The following is a 27,231-nucleotide window of genomic DNA, read 5'->3' on the forward strand; positions in this document are numbered from 1 at the left end:
GTGTGTTAGTGAGGGCTTTGCATTCTCCCAGTTCGTGTGGTCAGACACTGAGCTACAGGTGTGCTCTGGACATGGTGTCATGGGGGCCAGGCAGCCTGCTTGTTATGACAGTGCAATTATGCATGCACAGCCATGGCAAGTGGCATCAATTCTGCAGCTTCTGGTGGTGGGTGTCAGGAACAGAAAATTGCATGAAAACTGTGGTATGATTGAAATTGCCAGGAACATTTAAATTACAGAGTTGCAATACTCCCAGGCTGTAAAATTAAATGTTACTACTCACTGGAGTACTTGAGTTGAAATGGCTTACAAGAAGATTGTCATTTCTGAAAATATTGTCAGTGTTCAAGTTTCCATATTCGCTTTCTGGACAGGGAAGCCAGTACAGCACTCATGGGGCATCCATCAAAAGTGATGCATGAATCAGTTTGGGAGCACTGAGCCCAGTCTCACCTAACGCACCAGTCGTTGGGAAGGGCACACAGGGATGACCAAGTTCATGAGTAGAATCCCCATGTGCCAATGAAATTCAGTTTTCTTGCAGCCTTGGTGAGACCAGTGGGGTTGCAAATACAGAGGCAACTCAGGCAATCTGCATGTTGCTGGAGCCTAACCACTCTTGAGACTGGCACTCGAGAGAGGGGAGTCGAGAAAGGCTGTTGCATGGTTAATGACAGCGGGATTGTTAGCATGTCATTCTCTGAGCACCAGGACTAACAAAGCTTAGTTTCCAGCAGGTTTATCTTGGAGAATTGATTGATGGGGGTGTTGCAGAACTCACAAGATCTGGTCTCTCATCTCCTTTTTCTCTACTGCAAAAGACATGCAGAACTATTGTTGCTTTCTGAAAACCTTTGCTTTCTGTCAGGTTTGGCAGTAAGTTGCCATTATCTTCAGAAATTATAAGCTGGATGAATACAGGCAGTCAGTGTGTTTGTCTCATTTCCTCAGGAACTAGACTGTGAGACAGCCATTGCTTACTGATAGGAGATGGGCTTCGAGCCTACTGTTGTTTTCCTGATGATCTTCCAGCAGCCATGGTGAGGGACAAGAAGATGGCTGAGAGTGAGTGGCCACGTGTGCGCACCCCATGGTATTGCTTCCCTCTCTTCTCAAACCCAGGTGAAAGCAAATGCTCACACTGAGCTGAAGATTGGCTTCTGCTAGAAAAACTTGAGGGAAATGAGTAGCTGTGGTTCCTAGGCGCTTGGCCAAATAGAAGTGATTGCTCCACATGGTTGAGAAATGAAGCAATAATTAGGTGAAAAAGAAGCAGCGTAGGGCATAGTTAATTGCTCAGCTAATCACGATATAGTGCAGTGTGAGCCCTGGACAGCCATGGGACTGAAACCAAGGAGAGGAGCAACAGTCGCCTTGGGGAAGGAACTGCACATCTTCTGCATTGCATTAGCTATGCAGAAACATTTGGAAAGTGGTATTTTTCCTCCTGTTTCATCTCTGCCCAAAGTGTTTATCTGTCTTTATCTCTGCGTATTGATTTCTCTATATTCCTAGCCCTAAATAACACTGAATCTGCCCTTCTAACGTGTGCTGAAGCATTGTATTGGGAGCTGTCTAAAATCAGACTTGAGAATGAGGCGTATTACTTTAAACAGTTTTCTCCCATTGCTGGCAGTCTGATGAGATTGAAATGTTCTCGGTAGCCAAAGGAGAGTAAAAGGAGCAAATTCTACCTCCAAATTGTTTGCAGAGATTTTTTCGGGTGTTTTGTTCCTCATAAGTGGATGGCTCTGCTCTCTCAGTTAAGCAGCAGCCACTGACAGAGAAGAAAGGCTTTTTTCTTTTTTGGTAAAGAAAAGTGCCTTGAAAGAGTATGGATTAGGTTCAAATGCTTGCAGCTTTATGCTGCTACAGTGATGTAAAGCAGCTGCTAGCCCACTTTAACCATTTGACTGAACTGGATTTATAATGCTTTGCACTGCTGTGATGATGCAAGGCAGCTGGAGAAGACCAGCAAATCTGTTCCTTTAAGTGAAATAAAATACTTTGATAATTAAAACTACAATGCTACTTTTATCTCTGCTTGACATTTGTTTTTTCTTCAAGTTCCTGTTTATAAGGACCAGATTGTGCCCATGATTGCCATAATCTGAAATTAAAGGCAATGTTTATGCAGTAGGGTGTTCCTCAAAGTGAGTAAGGGCAACAGAATTCAGTCCTTCTAGACATGTGAAGAATAGCAGCCTTCAAGTGACAAACCTGTTTGAGTTAGGATGAAAAACTCATTAACTCTTGTCACAGGCCAAGCACACTCCTGCTCAACAGGTTTTTCGTTCACAACGTCTCTTGGCCAGCAGTTGCTCCTTTTTGCTCTCATTACAATTCTTTTTTTTTTGCCAGAGAATAAGTGACTCTTATCAGTCACTAGCATAGGGGCCTCATCCTGCCAGATTTGCTCCATCTCTTCCTGTGCAGTTACAGAGCATCACAGGGGCTTTTGTCTGCAGCCTTCTTGCAGTATCTCCCCTGCCGGATGGTGGGGCCTGGATGGGCTCAAGTTTGGCTTTCAAGTCAGCATACAAGTATAACATTACATTTCTCTGTGGGAAAGCCCATCTCTTTTTTGCCTTTTTTTTTAACTGCAGCATCTTCTTGGCAAAGCAAATGTGCTATTTTTTCATTTGTTTTGTTTTTTTTTGCAGTTGAGGAACAGATAAGTAAGCAACCTGTTTAGTTACTGTAAAAAAAAAAACAAAAAAAACAGCACAAAGTTAAGACAGGCCAATGTAATATCATTATGGATGAATATAAATACGTGTTCTGCTCTGAAAGTAACACCTCCTATTTTATTATGTTGGCCCACGATGTTAGAGGTGGACGTCGGTGGTATGGCAGTAGAGGTTGAACCTTCCCACCAGTATTCCATTACAAGCTGTTGCCATACAACAGATGGCAACAGAGGGGCAGTCTGACAGAATGCTATCTAACATGGGAGTGCGTATGGAGCAAAGGTGTGGAACTGAAATTTCTTCATGCAGAAAAAATGGCACCCACAGATATTTAGTGATGCTTGCTGAACATTTATGGAGACCAACCAGCTGAGATGTGAGCAGTGAGACAGTGGGTGGTGCATTTCAGTGGTAGTGACAGAGATGCGAAAGACATGCAATGTTCCGTGCGGATTTTTACAAGTGCACCACGTTCTTGTTCAGTGAACAAGGCTCTTGTTCATTGTTGGTGAAAATGCATAGCTAATGGTGGTGACTATGTTGAAAAGTAGTGTTTTCTAGATGGAAACATGCTCAATCAAATAGTGTTATTGCAGTTTTTGTAGCTGTTACACTTTTCATGGAAACTGTAGGAGGCATTACTTTCAGAGCTACCTACTTTTTTTTCTTTTTTTCTTTTTTTTTTTTCCCCTAAAAAATAAAATCCAGTTTGTGAATGAGTAATAGCACTGTTGGAGATAACAGAGATGAGATACCAGGCAAGACAGGCTGAAACAAACTGTCATTTAATAGAAAACCCCGAAAAATGCTGAAACAGAAATCAGTTGTCTTGTTTAGCTGCACTGAGAGTTTAGCTTAGTTTTGCTTTATGCTCCCACTTGCATTTTTCTCTCCAACTGTCTGAAACATGGGCTGTGCCATGCCTCAATCAGCTGACTCCTCACTGGCATCACGGCACGAGAGGGGCAGCTGCATGGTGATTGATTCCTCCATTTAGAGAGCATAATGCATCGTGAAGGAAGGAACACATCAAAGACTTCAATGATTGACAGCGATTTATGCCGCTTTTGTTTTTAATTTCTTGACTTCTGACACTCCAAGACGGGACTTTATAAAGGAAGGATGCCGTATCCTAGGGTTACGCCTCCTTTCATAACACAGAGAGACATAGGAACTGCGGAGACAGATACCCCGATTTCAGATATATTAGTTTTTATTTAAATCTGAGGTTCAGAGGTTTGTGGGCATGCTGTTTCTGTTATTAAATCATTATGCACCTACCTGGGGGGAGAAAACGCCAACAATCTTACCAGGAGTGCCTCTATAAACATTTCTAGCTCTCTGTAGTGTAAGGCTGGTATATTAAAAATTCTTCGAATAGCTGACCTCGACAGGTGTTTTATTTGAGCAAACAAAACAATAAATACTAATATAATCCCTGCAGAGCCGGCATTAGGCTTTGTGGGAAATTCATAATTTCCTTTACTAAATGTAGGGAAGCAGTGCAAATTTAATTTCTTCATTTTTGCCATTAATCCCAAACCATTCTGAACGCACTTGGCTCCCAGGGGCTGAGGTCGGCAGTGCGTTACCCATGGTTGTGTGGAGGGCTTTCCCATGGGCTGGTTGGCTGAGGAACATGGTGTTTTCCTTTTCTCCATTAATGCAGATGCTCTTGGCGCTGAATGCAGCAAGGAGGTGAGCACCCAGCACGGAGCGAGTACTGTGTTGTTGTGCATGCGCAGAAGCTGATGCCCACATTGTGATGCTGAGTGACGTGGTTTAATGGGCACGGTGGTGATGAGTGGACGGTTAGACAAGATGATCTCAGTCTTGGTCTTTTCCAGCCTTAGTGGTTCTATGATTCTTTTCTGAATGGTGCTGGAGATGCTGTGGGGATGAAGTCGTGGGCGGCTTTGCTGTTAGTCCCTGAAGTACAGTGTACAGAGATTATTGTGCTTTTGGCTCCTTGCTTCTAAAGGCCTCGTAATTGAAGGGCTGGCTTGTTTGTTAGTTTTAATCGAGACCATATGTAGGTTACAGTTTTAGTGGCTGCATTTGACATGTTCTGGAACGTTTATGTTGACTTAAAAGACTCCCTTTGCTGAAAGCATTTTGCCACTCCTCCATGCAGCAGTGGTCATGGTGTTGTCCTAGGGTCTCCAAAGCAGGGGGAAGCAAATATCCAAAATGGCTGTTGTGCTAGGCAGGGCCGGGCCTGGCAAAACCCAGAATCACAATGCATGTACGGCCCTGGAAATTCCTACCCAGCCTTCAATTTTAATAGCAAAGATTAGTCTTGGAGAAATTTCTAAGTCTGAAATGCAGATTAGTTTGAGCTATTTTGTAGTTACTACACAAAACAGCAATGACTTACTTTTTCTGATTCCCTTATAGATAGAACTCTGCTGTCATATTAGCAAAATCTGCTGTTGGTCCTGCATGGCAATGACAAAACTGATACTAAAGCGATGCAGTCTCCAGATTAGGTGCACCAGCAACCTCACAAAGGATGGCAAGAGCTGCCTTTTTATGCTTGACTATAAGACCTGAGGTCCTATCCATTAAGAGATGATGGCTGAACTGTGGAAGCCATTAAAGAGCCCCATCATTGTTTTATTATTGTCATAAAATCCATGAATTAAGATCTACATTTTAAGCATCATTTATTGTTAACTCCTCTATTAACTATTTATATATCTTCAGAAAGAGAGTGGTCTTGTTGCGCTGTTCTTACGGGGATTGAGCTACACATATATTGAAACTTGTGAATTCTTTCCAGTTTACTAGGAACAGAAATTTTTCCTAGCTTTGAACATGCTTTCATGATCAGATTTCAACTAAGTTTGGTTCTCTTTGTGTTGGCAAACTAAAGAATTTGATTAAAACCATGTGAAAATAGGAGTCCAGTAGCCCAAATATAGCTGGCAATCTGACAGCATTAAAAAATAAAAAGACTGTTTCTTTATAATGGAACAGGCAGGAGCATAAAAGAAAAAAAAAAAAAAGAAAAAAAAAAGAAAAAAATAAGAAAAAAATGCTACATTTTTAGAAGTATTTCAAAATGATAGAGGTACATGCTTTCTTCATCTTGGTTAAAAATGCTCATTGCTTTCAATTATTCTTTAGAAGTTTATGAGATTAGTAATGTGTGCTGTTTCATTGTTTCTGTAGCCTTTTTATCTTGTGATTTACAAACAAATACGGTGCTTTCGCTTGTATAGAACTTTCCCCATTCAGTCTAATCTGGTGTTAAACCTGCTGAACCCAGTTAATATTTACTCTGTGTTTGGTCTGCACTGTCAGTTCAACCTTGGATAATTGACAAACAGCTTCAATGAAGCTAGACGAAAGCTTAGCTTCTTTGTATAAAAAGTTTCAAAAGTCTTTCATTTCCAGTATAGTTAAGTATTCCTTTGTAGCTTAGTTTTGGTCTTGGTGATGGTTGTGGTTTTCAAATGGCTTACGTAAGTTGGACCAGCAACCAGTTGTGTAAGACATGAGTGATTTCTGTACTTGAAACAACTGATACTGAAATCCATTTATGCATTTATATTTTCAGTTCTTCCCAAGCTCTGCTGAGTTCTTTTGCTTTAAAGATTCTGCACACTGTCTAGTCTAGGATTGGCATGAGCTGTTTACCCCACCCTGGGCCTTGCACTAGTCTCCTCAGCATCATGTGGCAAGGAAAGGCCAGATGCACAAATCCACAGGGGACTGGAGAAAATAATATTGAGGACAATGCCCAAAGAGATGGTGCTACATTTAGCCGCTGAAAATGGTTTCCAGGATGAATCTGAAATTACTAAGAGTGAAAGCAAACGTAATAAAAAAAAATTGCCAAAAATTGCTAAAACTTCTTGGGTTGATTTAGACAGCAAAGTTACATGTAGCATAGCCATTAAGAGTGACTTCTTGCATTCATTTATATTTCTCAATGCAGTGCAAATAAATAGCTTTCAAAATTTGACATGGTCATCTGGAGCCTGCTGTCCCCTGAGTCCTCTTCACCTGCTCACATGAGCTTTTGTACCTGGTGCAGGTGCTAAAGCCAAGTAGTTTGGGGTTAGAAGAATTGAGATCCCTATCGACAGTGTCTTAAGTTAAAAAAAAAAACTGCTAACTGTCTCTTACATATGCTGGAACAAAGCTCTATGTGATGAGAAGCTTACTCCCAGCTGTCCTTCTTGCTGCTGTGTCCCAGTGCAAGCATAAAATGTGAATGGGCTCCCATCTTCTGCTTGGCCAGAGCTGCCTGTTCACATACACCAATGTTCGCTTTAGCCAGATACTCTAAAATAGCACACAGAACAATTTATATCTCTGTTGTGATCCTTAAACATTGGGAAATGCTTTTCTTTCCACATTATGCTGTCTGGACAATGCCTGGAAAATACTCAGATTTTTACTTATTGATTGATTGATTAATTGATAGGCAAGGTCCACATTAATGGACAAAGCATAGTTAATGAATAAAAGGAATAACTCAAACTGTTCTTAAAAGTCATTTGGAAAAACAGAAACCATTTTATGCTTGAAGGCAATATGTTTGAAGTCTCATTTCACCCATTCCTTGAAGAACCAGACTGCACTATTCGAATTCAGGTTTGTGCTATGCATAAAACCATCATGTGCATCTGCAGACATTTGTGCACATACCTTTGTGTTTGCATGCTATTCAGTCTTAGCAATTAGCTTTAAGTGCAACTATGTACCTTCAGCTCCAAATGGCAGTATTATTCAATTGCAGTGGTACAAGGTTATTTATATTTTTTAGTATAACGTAATGATTTGAGGTGCAAAGCAGAGAATTATAACTTGTGTTTTTAAAAAAATCCCTAAGAAAATCTCTGGAAGCCAAATCTCTCCAGGATTCTTTTTCTGTAAAAATACTGAACTATCCTCTAAAATGAATAAGATTACCATTCCAGTGAAAGTGTACTTGATCACACAGCAGAAGGAGAGCTGCTTAGTAGCACTTCTTGCACAAAATCTTGGATGTGTTATTTTCCAGGAGAACAAAAACCTATCTTGAATTCAGATCGACTTTAAGATTGTGCTAGAAAGCTATCATTCTGTTTTAAAGTGTTCACAAAATACAAGATGGCAAATGTTCAAGCACTTTAAGTAACAGCAGAAGGAAAGCCCTGAAATGATCTGATGGAAGGAGTAAGATGATTTCAAGAAGGAAACTCAAAGCACTTAAAGGATGAAATGCTGTTTCTTTCCCTTGGAGACATTCTCTCTAAACAAATGGCAAAATCTTCCAACAACATCATGTGCTAAGAAACTTGGAGGGCTCTCTTTTTACTCCTCCTTTTCTCCATGCATGTAGCTGTCATGCTCCCATCCTGAAGGCATTCAAGGCCAGGTTGGATGGGGCCTCCTGATCTGGTGGGTGGCAATCCTGCCCATGGCAAAGGGATTAGAACTAGATGGGCTTTAAGGTCCCTTCCAACCCAAGCTATTCTATGATTCTATGATTTCCAAGCCCCACTCAACTTGCTAGCTGAAACTGGTACTGTCCTTTCCTTGCTGGGCTTTTTTTTCCCCCCAAAATAGTTGGAATTTGCCACTGCTGTGTCTCTCCCTTTGCTCCTGCTGCCAACAGCTATGCACTGGTGATGACTATTGCCAAGTCTGTGGCCTTGGCACAAACTATGGAAGTCTTGGGATGTGGCTGGGAAATGATGGGTTTAAGGGTACATGGGTGCATGTGCTTGTATTGGTCAGCTAGTAGGTAGTCCTGTGCTCTTCACTTTGTGCAAGTTGGGCATAACAGACTGAAAATCCGGAGTCAGAATTGGAGACACATGTTAAAATATCCAGGTTTCAGTAGCAATCATATCATGTTTTGTCAAGAACCAGAGGGCTTCAGCAGAACCCTGGAGCAAAGCTGCTGGTTAGCAGGAACAAACCATCTCAGTTCACGCACTATCAAAGCAGCTTTTGCTTTAAACCACATGCCTTGTTTTTGTCATACTTGAAGCTTCCTTCACATTGTTGCTTTCTCAGAGTTTGTTTGATGCTGATGGGAACCTCCACACAGAACCACAGCCTTTTCCCGTAATTAATTCTGTAATCCTGAATGCCAATATCTTGTGTTGAATCTTTGAAACCCAGTTCTGAAATTCATAGTCATCTTTAGCAGTTTGACGTGGCACTAAATTGCATTTCCTTCAAAAATGTTCAGAGCAGTAAAGGGAACAATTTTCCCCTCTCGGGGAGATAGTGCACTTGTTGCTTTGGGGTATAGTTTGCAGTAAGCAGATACAGTTTACTCATAGACTTATAAAATATAAATGTTAGTCCCAAGACTGTTTTTTTTTTTTTAGGTTTGTCCAGCACCAAGCTTACAATGAATCTTGTGAAATCTCCAGAGGAGTCACTATTCCCAGAGTTCTTACTCATAGTTAATTTTTGGTCAGTTAGTGGATTTCTCTGTCAGTTTTTCAAATTCCAGAGGAAGCACAGTAGGTGGCCCAATGGAAATTTACTTGGAAACAAATCCTCCAGATGGAAAAACTAAGCTGAGGCACTCTGTCATTGATAAGATTTGGACTTTTTGCCTTTGGGTTGGTGAGACCCTTTGATATTACAAGCACAGTTGGTACCTTCCTGTCTGAGGAGACAAAAAGTGCTGCCACCAAATTAGAGTTAAAGACTGGTTCACCCTTGTTCTCCTTTGCATTTACAATGTGGCTGCCTTCTAGTTGAGTGAGGATGAGCATCAGAGATCCTGATGCAGCTGTGGCTTTGCTGATGCCTGGAAATCTGCTGATTTCTGTCCACCAGGATCAGCTCCTCTGTCTGCCAGATTGTGAGTAGGAAACGTGTATGAGGTGTCCACAGCTTTGCTGGGACCTCAGGCTGATTGCTGGGATGACACTTGGCTGATGTAAAATCCAGCCCTGTGGTGACCAGGGCAGGAGGACATTTTCAGCCCTTGGAGTGACCAAATACAGCCAGCATAAAAGCAGTTTTGCATCTGCAGAACTGCTGAGTCCTGTGCTTTGGTTCCAGAAAAACAAAACTCACGTCTATGCAGGCATGGTTTGATGGGTGGTTTGGAAGAAAAAAGTGGATTTTTTTCCTGCCTCTGAAGGTATTTTGTTTGTTATCGATGGGGAAAATTAAATTATATTCCAACAAAGCATCAACCATTGCTAAGGTTTTTGTGCTGGGGGAGAGTTTGTACAGTATGCTCGTTCATTTTGCTTTTCTGTTCTCAGAATATTGGCATTGTTGTGGCTTTTTGTTTCTCTCTTTTGACGGAGGAGGTTGACAAAGAGATTAGATACCAGTTCTGCCTCAGTGATTCATTAAAGTGGTGCTGGAGGAGCGGAAGTTGCCCCGCTCAAAGGTGTGGGGAGGGTTTATTGTTCTGAGCAGTGCTGTGAATGCCAACGATTTTGCAGCTGTGAAAAGGGCTCTTAATGAGTTTCAGCATTTTAATGTACTTCAAGTTCCCAATTGCACAAATTTAAGAAGCTTAGCAATTCAGTATCTCCTGAATAATAGCATTTATTTTATAGTCTAAATACACTCAGGGAAGTCTCAATAATATTGCAGGAAGTCTTGGTAATATCGCAGCTCTTTCCCAATGTAATAGCTTTAGAGGACCTAATTGACTTGAACAGTGGAATTAGTCCTTTAAAAAACATGCGCACACAATTTTTGATTAATGAGCCCCATAATAAATCATTAATCTTTTTTTGGCTCACCAAATGATCTGAATAGTTTTCAAAGTAGAAGAAGTTGTGTATGTTTTCCTAAAACGTCTTAGTGATACAGTGCTTGCATTTCAAATCTATCATCTTAAATTTACAGAAAAAATAACCTCATTTAATTTTTAGAAAAACAGACCAAACTCTGAATTCCTTTGTTACTAAGAAGCGTGTGAAGAAACATCTACATAAGAGTACTTCCTCTTATAATAATAAAAGCACTGTAAAATGGCCATGTAGTAAGTGTCCTTCTTCCTGAAGGATCCCAAAGTGCTTTTACACATTTTCTATAGTCAATGTGGGTCATTCACCTATCACTTGAATGAAACTAGTCTTTACTGACTGTGCTAAACAACACTTTATATAGGAAGGAAATCACAAATAATTTGAAACTCTGGGGAGAATTTTAGGTAGGCAGATTGTAATTGCCTGATTTGGAATTGGCCCAGAAGGCTGTGATTAATATACTCAGGCTGCTCTTTAATTGTCCCAAAGTCGTCGGGGCCTTCGTTTCAAGTATGCTTAGTCTCTGGGTAGTTTTTCTTAATAGTAATTTTAGAACTTTCAGAATGTGTGGCGGGATTGGCAGAACTGAAAAGTAGGGAATTTTTTTTTATTTACAGCAGGCTCAGCAGTACTGGAATAGTGCAACATGTTTTTACACATGTATCTCAAGTGACAGAATCTGGTTGTATGTTTTGATATTTTTTTCTTCCTGATTCACTACAGGACCTTCTGATTATGTTGAATCCCTCAAAATATTTTCGCCACACTTTACTGTTCTGAACTCTCTAATATTATGATGTTAGGTCTTAAATAGCAGAGCAAATGCAAATGTCTTCATTTCTTAACTTTTTCTCTGGGAATTGCTCAGTCTTTTGAAACACAGTAGTATCTCTAGGGCTTGTTAAAGGCAGTCTAGCAGGGGTAAGTTGATCGATCTGTAAAAATAAGGTCACATAACTTGAAACTATTTCCTTTAAAAAGGAAGCAATCCACAAGAGCTGTTGATACTTCTCTCCTCAAGCCAGCCTCATCTCCTCCCTCCCTGGGGGCTGAGGCTGGGAAGCCCTTCAATGCCAAATCCAACTCCGAGGCTTTTGGCTGCGTGCCTGTCTGCGACAGTCACTGATCTGCAGATCCACAACTGAGTCAACACCGAGTAGAGATGTTATTTGGTGAGATCTAATGGATATTTATTTTTCTGTTCAGGGAACCTGTAAGTTTACAAGGGATTTGGTATAGATATAATATACCAACTTGTATAGTTAAAGCATTTGTTTTTGTTTTGTTTTTAGTTTTTGCAAGTAACCCACTGAATATATGCAACATAAGCTTGATCTGTCAAGCAAACTTGAACTGAGCACAGATTTCTCAGGATTGCAAACTATCCGATTCGATACCGTAGGTTTAAAGTGTTTAGGTGGCTGGTGAAATATGTATATGCATCCACAGATGTGTGCATCTTACCACCAGGAATTGTTGCAGTCATGATCAGAACTTCACAAGCAAACTGCAGTGTCATAGAAATCCACTTAAAGATGTTGTAAATTGTACTTTCTGGTCCTAGCCCTTCAGGAACAACTACATTTCACCTCCTCAAAAAGTCGTTTCCAAGTACTGAGTTAAATTCCATTTGTCATCAGCTGCTGATGCCAGTATCAGCAAGAGCAAGCACTGGAATAAGGAGTCTGTGTCTGATAAAAGCACTCCTATTTTACATGATAAAGTGGCTCTCTCTCATTCAAGTCTGTCGGTTAAATATTAGATACATGATAGTTTAAAATGGTCAGCTGTAAGCCTTTTGCTTTGATTTTCACCACAATTGGTTTGAAAAAAAGATGGTGAATACAGCTCCTGGGAAAGGTAATTCAGAACACTTAAGTATACAGTAGCTCAAGTTTCTTTCTTTAACTCTGTCTCTTTTATTAGGAAAATATTCTAAAGCTAAACAACTCAGGCCATTTAAGGACCTGTGCAAGAGCCGGGCCCGGTTTTAGCATCCTGGCAGGAGATGGAACCTAGGACCGCACCACTCTCTATGTACTGCAGCAGGTTCCCTTTTGCCTTTAGTCACCAGCCCTCAGCTGTATCCGAAAAGATTCATAGACTTCTTTATAATGCCTTTCTAGTCGAGGACTCAAGAAATGCCTACGTATCTTGTCTCACAGTTTTATTTCTGCAATAAGTTGTTAGAGATGCTTATGATTTATAACTGAGAAAGAGGATAATAAGAACCTTCATTTATTGGATTGATGTAGCCATCATTTTTTATATGAGTGTCTTATGCATATATACAAGTATATAAAAATATGTTTACGTACAGATATATTTAATCACATTCAAACATACCACCAGCAAAACACATTAAGTGTCTATGCGCGTTGTTCCTTTCTTTGTATACACAGTCACTCACACATATGTAAGCATATTTGAAAATGTTCTTCTTTTTTTGGAAGTCTGTGTATAAACTTGTATGTTTTTACACACAGACATCTGTTTACCCAGATTTTCAGAGCTGAAAGCATGCCTAAACTGGAATGCACTTTTACGTGTATAATGTAATTTGTTGTTTCATATGTAAAATAGACCTGCACTTGCATACTTTAACACATTACTCCCATATATTGACACACACACAGGCACATACATACAGAATGTGGCCAAAAAGGCCAACGGCATCCTGGCTTGTATCAGAAATAGTGCAGTCAGCAGTAGCAGGAAGGTGATCGTCCCTCTGTACTCAGCACTGGTGAGGCCATTCCTCAAGTGTTGTGTACGGTTTTGGGCACATCACTACAATAAAGGACATTGAGGCCATGGAATGTGTCCAGAGAAGGGCAACAAAGCTTTGAACAAGTCTTATAGGGAGTGGCTGAAGGAACTGGGATTGGGGATTTAGTCTGGAGAAGAGGAGGCTCTTGTTGCTCTATATAACGGCTTTAAAGGAGGTTGTAGCAAAGTAGGGATCAGCCTCTTATCCCAATTAATGGCCTCAAGTTGTGTCAGGACAGGTTCAGGTTGGATATTAGAAAAAAATTGTTCTCTGAAAGAGTGATGAGGCATTGGAACAGGCTGCGCAGGGAGTTGCTGGAGTCACCATCACTGGAGGCTTTCAAGAAATATGTAGATGTGGCACTGAAGGAAATGATTTAGTAAGCACGGTGGTGATGGGCTGATGGTTGGACTAGATGATCTCAGAGGTCTTTTTCAACCTTAATGATATATGATTCTATCAATGATTATCCACAGCCAGTATACTACATAGGTATAAGAAGCACGAGCCACAGAGAGCTGACTAGTGGAACACTAGGGCATTTTCTCATAAGTCAGCTCTGTACAGTGCAGTGTTGGTGATATGCAGGCAGTCCCAGCCAGCTGTGTGCTAGGCAGGGTGACTGAGTTCAAGTTTCTTGAAACAGATGGAAAAATAGAGTTGCAGGACTTCGGACATTTACTTTTCCCTTTCCCCATTCTCACAGGGACCAATCACAAGTACTCCAGTTTATACATTGTACTTTGTTTTGGATTTCCACTTGCAGTATCTTTCAGTCTCTGTTGTACTGCTATCTTAAATCTTTTCCTATCTTTCCAGTACTGTTTGTCACTTGATCACAAAGGAACTGAATTGCACCATCTTCACAGCAAGGCTCACTTGGTGCAGCAATACCTCTGAGCTTGTCCCTGCTGCTCAGTGGCCAGCTCTGGCTTGTGGCCTCCTGTCTGGGCAGATCAGTTCTGCTGTATCTCACCAGCTGGCTGCAGCCCATTGCATGCATTACTTCATTTCAGATTCCAGACATCTTTGCTTATCTGCTTTCTTGATGTTCTTTGCTTCTACCACAAGAGCAACATAAGTGCTCGTTCTCATTAGATTTCTGAGCTCAAGGAAATTCCTTTTTTCCTCTCTATGGTGAGAGTAGGCTGAGCCTGATGGTTCAAAAAAAAATTTGTTTGTGTCTGTTGATCTTTTGTAGGTGGGCAGATCTGGACACGTTGTTCACCTTGGTCTACTTTTTCAATTTTCTGAGTTGGTTTTCTATTTTGTTCTGCATAAAATTGTTGACTTTGTGTTTTCTGTAGTGATATGCAAGTTGAAAAGTTTCTTGGCTTGGAAAATTTGAGCCAGCTTTCAGAAGTCAGATTGCTGTACTCTCCTAGCTGATAGGAGAGGTGGAAGGTACTAATGGCAGGTTTGTATGAAAACTCACTTGAAAACATTACACTTTCTTTGGTTTTGGGAAGTGAGGGAGTTCATAGACTACTTTAAGGTTTAGCTGCCTCACATCTTGTGCAGAAGTTATATTCCTTACAGACAACAAAGCACAATAAAATTCCCTCTGCTCTCTACTTCCATTGACTGGCAAGAGAGGAGCTATGTTTCTCTTACTGGTCTTTCTGTATTATTTTTTTCTCAACATTATGGAGTAGTAAGAGCATCTGCTACTCTCCCCAGCTGTCTACAAACCTCTAGCTGATGCACTGTGCCTTCCAGATCCCAATTTTCTGCATAGATAAAGCACAATATATCCTTAAATGATATTTTCTTCCTTCACTGATGCTGGCTTTTGGTTGTTTTGGGTTTTTTCTTTTTTTTTTTCTTTTTTTTTTTTTTTGGTGTGTGTGTGTGTGTGTGTGTGTGTGCTGGAAAAGGAAACTCTATGCTTTGCTCATCTCTCTCTACTGAGAGGTTGATGAGGAATGACAGATGCCTGGCACCTATTCCATTTGTTGTCCACCTGGAGACTGATGATATGTCTCCCCTTCTGCTGCTGGTTCACTGGCCATCATGAGTGGTGGTTCACCCCATGCCATTGCTCTGCTTTCCTCCTTTGTTACCTATAGTTTGTGCTGCTCCCTGTGAGCCGGACAAAGCCCAAGGTCAACTGAGGCCAGAGCAGGCAGTGAAGCAGTCCTACATCTCCTGGACTTCCTTACAGTCCACATGCTGGCTAAACCCCACTCTTAAGCATTGCGTGTGCAGTGGACTTCTCTAGTGGTACTATGAACCATGTCTGCTTGATATGGTAGAAATGCAGGGTTTTAGCCCCTTTGTTAACCTGTTTTTCTTGCTTACCTGCTGTTGGCTCCTACACTCAACCTCCCTTAACCAGTACAGTCTCATGACATGGGTCATGAGCAACATCAAAGGTTGCTCTGATGGGCTCTGAGAAGATTGCAGGTAGCTCAGCTGCTTCTGTGCAATGGAGTTTTGTTCTATTTTAATATTTTCTTCTTTCTAAAATAAAGTTTCAGTTTCTTCAGTTGCTTCAATTGCTAGTATTTCCTCACTGTAAATCTGGGAGGGTATAAAATGAATATTTAAAGGCCTTTTTTCCTCACCCTCCACTGGGTCTTGCTGACTCAGCATCAGGAATTCCACACACAGGGAAAATGCGATATTTCAGTGTCTGTCATGCTTCTGAGCCATAAACATCCCCTTGTCACATTTGAAGCATGACTTGGTTGCCTTCTATATCTGATACACTGTGAAGAATGTAGGTATTTCTGTAGCGTGTGCTTTGTGAGTTGTGCCTGATCTTAAAAGGGAACGGTATTTTTATCTGTGTTAAATACAGATTTCTCAAAATAAAACTGTCAAGACTGTGCTTTATGGTAGGTTTTGTTTTTCTTAAGTGATGTCTATGTAGATATTTTCCCTTAGTTTCTGTAATAGCTAGAAGAATCCAGACTCCCTGAAAATTGATGCATCCTCAAGGACTAGTAGGTTTCCATTTCTGGCATGTGCATCAAGATGAATAACAGTTCTCTAGCAGTCTGTATGGACTCAGGGTAAGTAGACCTCAACCTTTATCCCAACAGGAATTCCCAGACAAGAAAATTCTGACTTCATTTATGGTTTATAGGAAGTAACGTAAAACATGACAAAAGAAAGTGTTCAGTTTTCTTCACAAGCAATCACATGGGATCTGTGTGCTGCTTGAATTCGCCTTTGAGTCAATAGGTCAAATATTAAAAAGCATTATACTGTCCCAAAAAGTCCTCTTACAGCTTCTAATGCTTTCCCAGTGCTGATAATTTACTACCATTAATAGTAGCTCCAGTCTTTTTCCAGTGCAAGTGTAGACAGTTAAATGCTAAGCGTTTGAATTTTACATGAAGAAATCTCAGTTTCCTGAGTTAGCCCCAGCTTAGAGAAGCTTCTGAACAAAAACACCTAAGTTCCCATTGATCTACAAATAGATGCAGTGTGGACAATAGTTTAACCCTGTGAGGAATGTACCCAAGCATGTGTAACATTCCAAATTTGTGTAGTCTTTGTTTTGCTGGCAGCTTTAAAAGAAAAAAAAAAAAAAAAGGCAAACAATAAATACATGAAAAACATCAGAAGAGGAACATCTGCTTGTTTTTTCTTTATAAATCTATGTGAATATAGTTTTGAAAACATTTTTTAAACACAGATCCTGATACTGCCACATAAGTTCAACGTGAACTTAGACTTCAATTAGAGAAAGATCAAGCCATGACAACGCAAATACTTCTGTCCATTGGGAGAACAGCTGCTAGAAACAGTGGGTAGAGTCCTAAAGCCACCCTGGCCAAGTTCTGGTTGCACGTGCATGAAAACACCTGTAATTTGTGCCTCTGCTGCTGCTTCATTATGGCATCCTATGGCCAATGGAAGAACAGACAGCAAACCCATCCCTTTCACCAGACTCCTGTGATGCAGGAATACTTAGTCCCTCTTTTTCTGAGCTTGATGAGCAGCAGGCAACTTCTCCCACAGTCTCTAGATATTGAACAGGAAGAATTTATCGATAGACTTATCTTACACCTTTACATCTTCAGTTTGAGGAACCCAAAGTTGTCCTCAGCATGCTGCATTCTGTCTGCATCGAGGAATTGGTATTATTGTGTCTTGAGGGAGATTAGGGAGAAAAACATGTACTTCCACTACCATTTGTAATTTTCTTGGTCCAGTGTTACTGGACAGAGACATCCTGCCTGAAATTTTGAAGTAAGAAAATAGCCCGGCTTAGACAGCTGCAGCAGTTACCAGACCATATCTTGAGAGTTGCTGCCATAGCAAATGTATATAGTAAAATATGAGTTCTTCTAGAAATCCTGTAATAATTTGAATTATTCACTCAAGAATCTTCATTGCTTTCTATATAAATCCTGCCTTTTGGAATCTGCTGTCATAATTTTACAGAGTTCAGTTTATGCAAAGGAGAACTGTAGATTTCATGAAAGAGTTTTATAATGTTTGATCTATGTGTTTATTTTGGACATTTGGGAATATAATCGTTTTAAGGAGAACAAAACTAATTGTGATTTTCCTTTTTAAATGTAATTATGATTGGACTTTTTTCTACACGAAAAATCTGCATTTCAATTGGTATCCTACTCAAGTAAGTAGGGCTACTAAGCAGCTCGGATTTATGCACACTATGTCTTCCAAAATACCAAATAATCACAGTAACCTGCAGTAATGGGATCTGGTTTTTACATAGTTTTAAGATCTTTTTAAGACCACTTGAACAGGCTCTACGTTTAATTTTATTTATTTAGTATATACAGCCTTTTAGCTACAATTAGCTTTCTTTCCTCATTTATTGATAATGAAAGGTTTATACTATTCTCTGATTGCATGCTGTGTCCTCTGTAAACCAAATAATCTCTCTTGTGACCTTTTCTTTCTTTCTTTATGGAAGTATATACACATAAATACAAATGCACCTTTTCTGTGGGATAGCATTCTGTAAAATACAATTATGTGAGAATGTGGATACTAGGAGTTAAATTGCAAGATTTGTTGACTCAGTGCAGGGGCAAAGGACTTGACACCTGTCTAAATATCAGTAAGAAAGTCCTGAAAATATACATCAATCAGTGAGTGTGTCATTAACCCAGCATAGTACAAGGCAAATAAACATACTCAATGCAATATTGTCTAACTTGCAATAAGACATCATGTCTTAAGTTCACTAGGACCAGTCAGTGACAAAACAAAATAAATTGGTAAGGTGTTAAACTTAGAATGCAGCTCATCTGGCAGATTGGTCTTTTGCTTCCAGAGGTCATCATTGAGTTTCTAATTTGGGGTTCATGGTGCAGTGTTCAAAATTGTTATAGACTGACTTAGAGTAATCTGAGGTAATGAATCGATTCTTGCTTAACAGCAAGTTAAATAGCAGTGTTGTCATTAAAACAGTACAAAAGAGAATGACGAGGCAACTGAACACCTTCCGAGCTGGTGTGACACAATGACTTTATCAGAGGTTGAGCTGTCTTTCTGGCTCCAGAAGTATATATGTATGAGGTGGAAACTGTGGGAATTTGTTTCAAAGAAAACTAAAAAGTAAAGAGTTATAAAAATCTCACCTCATAATGGCACAAGTATGACAAATGGGTTTTTATATCAGTCTCTGATAGTTCTGGTTAGGATTGCATTTTGTGCAAATAAGAGAAGGTACCATGTATCTTATGCAGTGCTCTGAAGACGGAAACCATAGCGACTCAGGTCCGTATGTGCTATCCAAGATGAAGGACAAATCAAATCAGCGTTGGCAGATAAAATGCATGATGGAAAGTTCTGCAGCAGCTCTGTGGTGAACAGACCAATAACAATTCGGTTCCAGCAATATTTAGTTTTAGCAAATGCTGTGCTGCCCATGAACAAACTTAATTAAGAGAAAGCTGATGCCGGCTTACACAGCACTGCACAGCACTCTGATAGTTTGCACAGTGAGAAGAAATCCTGAGCATATATAAATGGTGAACTCTTTTTAAAGTTCATGTTTTTAATTAAAACAGTACTTGTAATGCTTTGCTGTGGAGCTGATACAGGTATTTGTGGCAAATATTATCCTACAATACGTGTTCTTTTTCTCTGCATAGGTCACAGTTTTTAGGAATTTGCTTGTTTGCAATTTTTTGACAAAATTTTGTAGAGCAAATGTTAACCTATGTCTTGTTTGAAAAGTAACTACACAAAGCATTTCAGCTATGGCACAGTTAAGCCCAAGTCCCTGGGTCACAGCTCTCTTTTCTGATTAGATGTTCACACATAATGGGCCTTGTGGCAGAAATTATTTTCTTTGGTCATTGTAAAGCTTGGATGTGCTCAAATTTACTTATGCAAATAAGAATGAAATGCTTCTGAAAATAATTGGGAACATGGTTTTCTTCAGAATAGCACTTACAAATGTGTTCATGTGTGGGACCACTGTCTTTTCAGAAAGCATCCCTTTATTGTCAACAGGCTGTTGACTTGACTTGTTGACAATTAAGCTTATGCAGAAAATGTATGCTGCAGTTCTAGTTTTAGATATATTTATAACGCTTGATGGATTGGGCTTAATTATTGCTCTACAATAGTTGCATAATTATGCTGAGGCTGCTGAGGGTTATTGTCCTACAACGAAGGGGCTAATAAATTTTAAACCATGGCAATGTAAACGTTGGTTAGGACTGGGTACAGAAGAAATTTATGAAACTTGCCGTCAGCACTCGATTTTAAAAGGCACAGTGTCTACCATGAAGCAGATGTAGCAGGGTTGAAGAGACATTTAGCATCTCAAAATTTTAAATATCTTGATGTATTAGAGCCTTGGAAGGGCCATCAGACAACATTCCCATTCTTTTGAAGGTCCCTATGAGAAAATAAACCTCTGAATAGCCCATGTGTTCTGCTCTGCAGTACTTTCCCCTTGAAACTTCTCATGTTTAGACACAGTCTCAGCTGGTGAGGTAGCTGGTGATTGAGGGAGGTCCAAATGCAAAGAACTTTGGAAGGACTCTTGAGAATAAGGCTTGCACCACTTCTACCTGTTTCCTTCTGCTGCATCCTGAATTTTCAGTACTTATTAGCACTTGCTAATAAAATCCATGTAAATTTTAGGTTCTCTTCAGAGTCTTATAAGCCTTTTGGTGTGCTGCACACCACAAGTGTGCGATCAGTGTCGGACCAATAGCTAACTGGCCATTGCTTTAGCTGTCTCCACTGCTGAAAATATGCCCACACAAAAGAAAGCAAATAAGCTAGTAAAAAGTGGAAGGAAACCCTAGCAGCTGCACTGGAGTCCTGAACACCTTATGTCACTGCAGTAATGGCTTAAAATATGTCATTAGCAGTTCTAAAAGGCTACATAATCTGAACCATGTCTGTGTGGGTTTTGTGTGTTTCTTGTGGGTTTGTTAGCTTGAATGTTCTGTTTTTTTGTTGTTGTTGTTTGTTTTTTGTTTTTTTTTTAATAAATAAAATTATAATATGACAAATCTTTGAAAATAAGGCTACTGCTTCTTAAATCAGTGCATTTCCATTGATTCACAGAAGCCACGTGGACATACACTAGAAGGATCCCAGTGCCCAGCCCTCCCTCCCAGTCCCACTGGGCGTTCTGCCAGGGGTGCAATTGGAGTGACCTTCCCTTAACTCTCACTCCAGCAGCTGACATTCATCCTATCTAAGATAACTAAGTTAGGAGAATCCTGTCAAGGAAGATAGAACTTTGCTAAATGTTGCTTGCAGACATTAAGTGTTAGATCTGTTGTTAGACACCTGAATTATGAATTCAGTAGTAAATTCTCTGCTTGATAGCCAGGCGACTTTTACGTACATACAAAAATATGCTACATTACCTTAAGGAATAAATAGTAGAAAATTAGAAAACTGGGGGAAAAAATAATCTTTTAATTCATTGTTTTTTATGTATAAGTCCAGGCAAATGCATATCAAATCAGCTTTCAAGGGAATATCTATTTCAGGTGTTCTGGTAAGTTCTCATGAGTTATAATACTTTTATATATACATATAAAGTAATAAAACAATAAGAAGAGATATTGAATGTGAATCTCCTGAGAGAAGGTGTCACATGTTTCCTCTGAATTTCATTTAGGCTCAGTTGCTTACACAAAACCCAGTGTCATAAGCTGAATATGAGACTGATGCTACAGATGTAACTACAATTTTCAAAATATTTAGCAAACACTGGAAAATTTTCAAAATGACATATAAATGTTTGCGTGTAAGTGGTCTGATTTTGTATAAGTGGCACACATAAATGACATAAAGGGTATAACTATTTTTATATTCAGGGCTTGACAGAAGTTCAGTGCAGATTTTTAAAGGAATAAAGAGGCATGCATAGCCTGAAGATCTGAGCACTGACCATTATGAAGAAATGAACTAGTGTGGGGAAAATATGAATTGGAAGTAATTTGAAGCTGGCTATAAAATAAAAATAAAGATGTGACCGTGCTTCTAAAATAATCTGTGATATTGATCTGCATCAATATTAATGTGATGATGTCTCAATTTAGTAGAGACAAGAGAAACATATAATCTGTGAATATAAATCCTGAATGTGTCTTTACAAAGAAGACATTAGAATCTCTCGCAGATCCAAATGCAAATCTATATTCTTATATGTTCCCGGGGTTATTTTGGAAGATAGAAAAGGAATCGTTTGAACTAACAATCAGTGCTTAACTTCCTAGAGCAAACTGCTCCAAGGAGAAGTAACTTAGGTTGAATTAAAAGAATTAGTACATGGGGTTCGTGAATAAACCAAGGTTTCTAGACCTACTGAGCTTACTGGAGATTTCAGTTCCTTAGGGAAAAAAATAATGTAGCCAGAAGCTGCCAGCCCCTCCCTACATTTGTCTTTAAAGAATGCATTACTGAATGTCCTACATAAAGAGGCTTAGCCTGTTACACCAGCTGAAATTCTTCCCTCAGCTTTTCATGCACTGCTTCCAAAGATTATCTCAGGATGGGAGGGAAAGTCCCATCTGAGCACTGTCCTTACTTGAAGGGAGTATCTGGGACGATTCAGCAAAGGAAATGGCAACTGGGAACTCCAGCACACCCTCTGCTGCATTTTGTATGTTTCAAATGCTGTTGGTGTAGTATGTTTCAAATCCTCTGCGTTATAAACTTCTTCTGTTTCTTTGGCACGGGTCTTGAGAGCTGAGTGACTGACTTAGTTCTTGCTGAAAGGCAGAGACAAAGTTTCTGGCTGCTTCCCCAGTACAACTGTTCCTGACTGCTGAACTTCAGAGCCTTGCAGCAAGATGCCTGCTGCTGAATGCTGGGAATGCTCTGATGCTGGGACTTAGTCAAAAACTCGGGTTTAACCTTCTGTTTGTTTGCAGTACTCACACTTTTAAATCTTCCTATCTGTGTTTTTTGGCTAGTTCCTAACATGTATACCCTCAGCCAGAATGGCCTAGCTTTGTGTGCTTGCAGTTAGTGTCCCTTAAGCTAACATTCCAGAGCAGCTGCAGTATTTGGGCTATGAAGACAGTGAAACAGGCTGGGATGGGAGCAAAGGGAGCTGCAAAGACCTCTGCAGTTGGCTAGAGAAAAGCTTTAATTGGCTTCATTTCATCTTTATTTTTTTTCCTTGATGATGACCCATTTTGAGGCACTCTACATGCAGACTGGCATGCGCCAGGACCCAGAAAGATCTCAGTCTGTGAGTCCAGATTTCAAAGGGCTGGGGTTGCTGGGATGGGTTAACCCTGTTTCTGTGGAGTTTCATTGCAAGTGCGAACTGTCCTTGGGAAGTGTGGCCCTCCTTGGACTCCTAAGTGGAAGATCTTAAGAAAGATGAACTTCAGTGAGAATAGTTGGAAGCAGACTTCTCATGGTGCCTTGAGACTGCACTTGCAAGTTTATGTGCCTTAAAAATGATATCCTTGCAGCTGGCATATGCAGCAGGCTCCAGAGCTGCCTTCCTCTTTCCTTCAAAGCAGCAGTTTGGGCTGGCTTTGCACACATTAAATAGCAGTGTTTCGTGCATGAGGTCCAGGAAAACAAGAATAATAGAATCATACAATGGCTTGGATTGGAAGGGATCTACAAGTTGTGTTTCTGCTTCCTCTGAGCCCCCTTGTCATCTGGAAATAAGCCTGGTGGGGTAGGGATTGCAAAACCCCAGTGGCAGCAGGGACTCTGCTGCACTTTGCTTGTTGCCCCACTGTGGCAGATGTGGGGTGTCCAAGCCAGATGGAGGTTTGTATAGGACATGTGGCTTCCTGCTGCCCACCCTCACTCTCCTGTCTGATATATTAGAGGCATAAGACATAGTTCTGAAGTGAAGTTGAGCCTCAGCCAAATGACAAGCTCTCTCACTTGAAAATGGAGCTTGTACTGCTGGCTGGTCAGTTTGGGATCGGACACAATAATAAGTGGGAATTTAGCATCCCAAAGTGGAAGGAGGCACTTCTTAACATCTGGTGAAAAGTCATAGTAAAAACTAAATGAAACAGGGAGAGCTTGGGCCACCATGCGTGGGTTCAGACACCACAGTGACCACCCATCCTGCAGCCCTGGGGTGTGGGCTTTTACTGTAGACAGAAACCTGACTGAAACCTAGTTCAGATGATGAAAGGAGAGTAGTTTCCAGGGTGCTTACATTCATGTTTCTGGTTAGGCTCATCTTGTCAGCCAATAAGCACACCTGGATCTGTGGGATGCCTGCCTTTCAACCTGAAAAACTCTGCAGCCACACTGGGGACAAGGGGTTCTGTACTGCTCTTGTAACGTGTGCTTTGCTCCAAGCGTAATGTGCTTTACCAGGCTTCATCGCCTAGGGAAGGCTTTCTGTGAAGTTTCAGTTTGTGGTGTAAGATATGGCTTCTTTGGGGTTATATTTCTCTGCAAAGGAAAGGAGTATTTCTCTAAATGTTATATTTGTATAGTGAGGAAAAATAATGTGGATTTTTTTCCCCTTTCTTTGAAAACATTGCTGTATTGCGGACGTAGCTTGAGTGGCTTCATCTGTCTCTCTGCTTGTGGCTCTTGTTTATTACGTTGATAAAAGATAGGACTGGTAAATCCTTGTGAGAGAGTGACTGCATCCTGCTAGCCTTTCATTCATCCTCAAAGTGTAGCTAAACTTTCCATGGATATTTAAAACAACAGTGTTTAATCTCTAACACAGTTAAAAGGCTTATGTGTTCTTACTCCAGAAGTGAGACACGTTGGCGGCAGCTCTTATTTATTTTATTTGTTTGCCACAGCTTGAAAACTGAGTAGTCGAAAGAAAAGTTCTCATTTTAATATTCCAGTGGAATGAATTGCTTCAGTGAAAGTAAAGGATGTTGTTCAGCTACTGAGGCGTAACGCCGCCTTTTCCATTTTAGTCTGTCCTTTGGCTATGGTGATCTCATCTGCATAATACTGCTGGGTTTTTCTATATTGACAAAGGATGTCAGTCCCTGAGCACTGGTTGGTTGATGAATCAAAGTCCTTAACCAATCAACTGGTACAGGTTTGCATAATGGTGTGATCATTTCTGAAAAACTATACCTATTGGAATTGCATACCATGCTGCTTTGATTTGCTTCCACCATGCCTCTGCTTTAATTGCCTCTATTGCTCACATTTTCAAAGGGTGTAGTAACAATGAAGACTCTTCCTAATCTGCTATATCTTTCCTTTTATTTTCCCTCTTGTGGCCTGTGCAGGGAAAACAAAGTAACAAGCAATAAATCTTAAAAAAAAAGGAGCAAGATGAAGAAGAAAAAAATTATTTATTTATATTTTATTTTTAAAGGAAAAAGAAAACATTTAGGTTTGGGGTTTTTTGTTTGTTTGTTTGTTTTGTTTTGTTTTTTTCCCCTTCCAAAGCTAAAAGTGTAAGCTGAAGCTCTTTTCTTGCCTTCCAGGACTGTTTGCATGATTACCCTTGCACTGTCAGTACTGTACCTGTTTTGATCTCTCTCTAATATCTTCCTGTGTCTGGAAAGGAACTTGCTTTTTGACGTGAATGCATGTAAATTGCAGTGAAAAAGAAAGGGGAGTGACTGCACAGGAAGAGGTCTGGAAAAGGGAAATCGCAGTTTTCTTGATATTTTTGTGACTTCAGCTCAATTTGCATTAAGTTTACTGTCTGCGTGCGTGTTTTTTTTCTCTCCTCTGCACCTTACCATGACATAGTAATAATGAGTATGGTTTTATGGACAGTACCTTGAAAATGTGGCTACTTTGTTCTTTTATTTCTGCTTTGTAAAACAGTGGAGGATTCAACCTGCATGGAAATGGGTAGTTTTATGAGTAATGGTTCTGGAGATGCAAAAGTAGAATGCAAAAGACATTAAGCAATGTGTCCAAAGACAAGAATTTACAACTCTTAGATAAGAATCCAAATTATGCAGTAAAAAAGTACTACAGGCATCCTGGTTTGGGGCCCTTTGGCATACCCATTTGCAGCTTTTCTTCTCATCCAAAAGGCCTAAAATATCCCTTGCACTTTGCATAGGTGAAGTTGTATGCTTTCTTTGGCTTCTGATTCTAATATTTCGTTAACCTGGACTGTGTTTAGTCATCCATGAAATGATCGCTGTGTGAATCATAGCTTGAAACTCAGATTTCCACTTCTCTTTGCAAAGCCTTGAGTGTGTAAGGCAGGGAGAGGGCAGACATCTTGGTTCTGTGCTGTCTTCATACATCTTCCAGAAACACAACCTGCGATTCGTCGTGTTTGACAAGATACGTCGGCACTGCTTTTAATGGGGTGTAATTTGAAGCCAGTGTAGTTGACCTGGGGCAGATGGCTGTGTGCAATTTCCTCAGTGTAAGCTGTAGTGCTGCTGCAAGATTGTTTAACCCATTTCAGGACACCTCCTAGGAAAAAAAAAAAATATATATATATATATGCATACACACACATATAATGCTTTTGTCATATACATCTCACTGTTGAAAAAGAAGAAATTATTTCTGCCCATTGAAACTTGTAATAAAAAAGAATAAATCTATGTCAGAAGACTTTCAGTAACGTATTGCCTGGCTTGCTGCATAGCATAAAGATTGTATCTTATGTTTTTGTTTATTAAGCATTATCTGAAATTAAGTTGTCATGCCTCTGATCCAGATGAGGCCTGCTGAGTATTACCTACCACTTCTGATGGGGACAAAAAGAAGGAAAAGATAATGTGGAAAACATTTTGTGTTTTCAACCAACCTTGCTGATGATGGACAGGTTGGATGGGAAGTCTGCAAGCTGGAAAGCACATCTGCTGAAAACATGTGTTGGGTTTTATTTATTTATGTTAACAGTGAGCACATTTATGAAAATGATGTTTTCTTCACAATCTGTTTGTTAAGTTAGGACACAAACCCAAGAACATTTGTCCATGAGAATAATTTTCTGCAAATGATTAGTGTCACTGAGTTCAGTAAGAGCAGTCACGCACAAAGTTAAGCACATGCATGAGAGTTTGCAGAAATTTGGCAAAAATTGTTGTCATTGTAAACAGATTGCCCAGCTTCGCTTCTAGTGCAGCTGTAATTTTTTTGGCTTGGTCTTCTTATGAGTAGCTGTCATTGCAGGAGCAATAAGCTATTCCATTCTGCTGAGTCTAACTGAGGCTGTTTCTCTCATTTTGTCACAGCAACAAGAGCAAGATCCCACAAATCTATACATCTCAAATTTACCTGTTTCCATGGATGAGCAGGAACTGGAGAACATGCTGAAACCTTTTGGACATGTCATTTCCACCAGAATATTAAGAGACGCAAATGGAGTCAGCAGAGGAGTTGGCTTTGCCAGGTGAAATCCTTACTCGATTTATGTATATTTTTTGGCTTTATTCCTTTGCAAATGCTGTCTACTCCATAACTCTAACGCCTCGTAGCTATGGAAAATGCAAAGCAGCACCTTTATCAGATTGTGCATCTGTTCTTTCCACTGAGCTGAGGAATACCAGTGCAGAAGGATGCTCATTTCGTTTCTCCAAAAATTAGTTCATTGTATGTATGTATATAGAAATAAAAATAGTTAGGAATAAAGAGCTATCAATGCAATATTAAGCTTGGATAATAATAAATATCCTACAGC

At 40.0% G+C, this 27,231-nt stretch overlaps 1 protein-coding gene across 14 annotated transcripts in view; it reads left to right on the top strand.

The window, feature by feature from the left end:
* The window catches only part of RBMS3 (RNA binding motif single stranded interacting protein 3), a 700,434-nt gene that overhangs the window by 521,378 nt on the left and 151,825 nt on the right, over positions 1-27,231 (top strand). For all 14 annotated transcript variants that reach the window (XR_014883963.1, XM_085226398.1, XM_085226391.1 and 11 more), the window contains one exon: positions 26,786-26,943. Coding sequence is in view for 13 of the 14 variants with exons in the window: in XM_085226398.1 (XP_085082524.1) it covers positions 26,786-26,943 (158 nt within the window). In the remaining variant the exon portion in view is untranslated. The remainder of the gene's footprint in view (positions 1-26,785; positions 26,944-27,231) is intronic.

This window comes from Meleagris gallopavo, chromosome 6, assembly GCF_905368555.1.
Source record: "Meleagris gallopavo chromosome 6, MGAL_WU_HG_1.1, whole genome shotgun sequence".
NCBI classification, from domain to species: domain Eukaryota; kingdom Metazoa; phylum Chordata; class Aves; order Galliformes; family Phasianidae; genus Meleagris; species Meleagris gallopavo.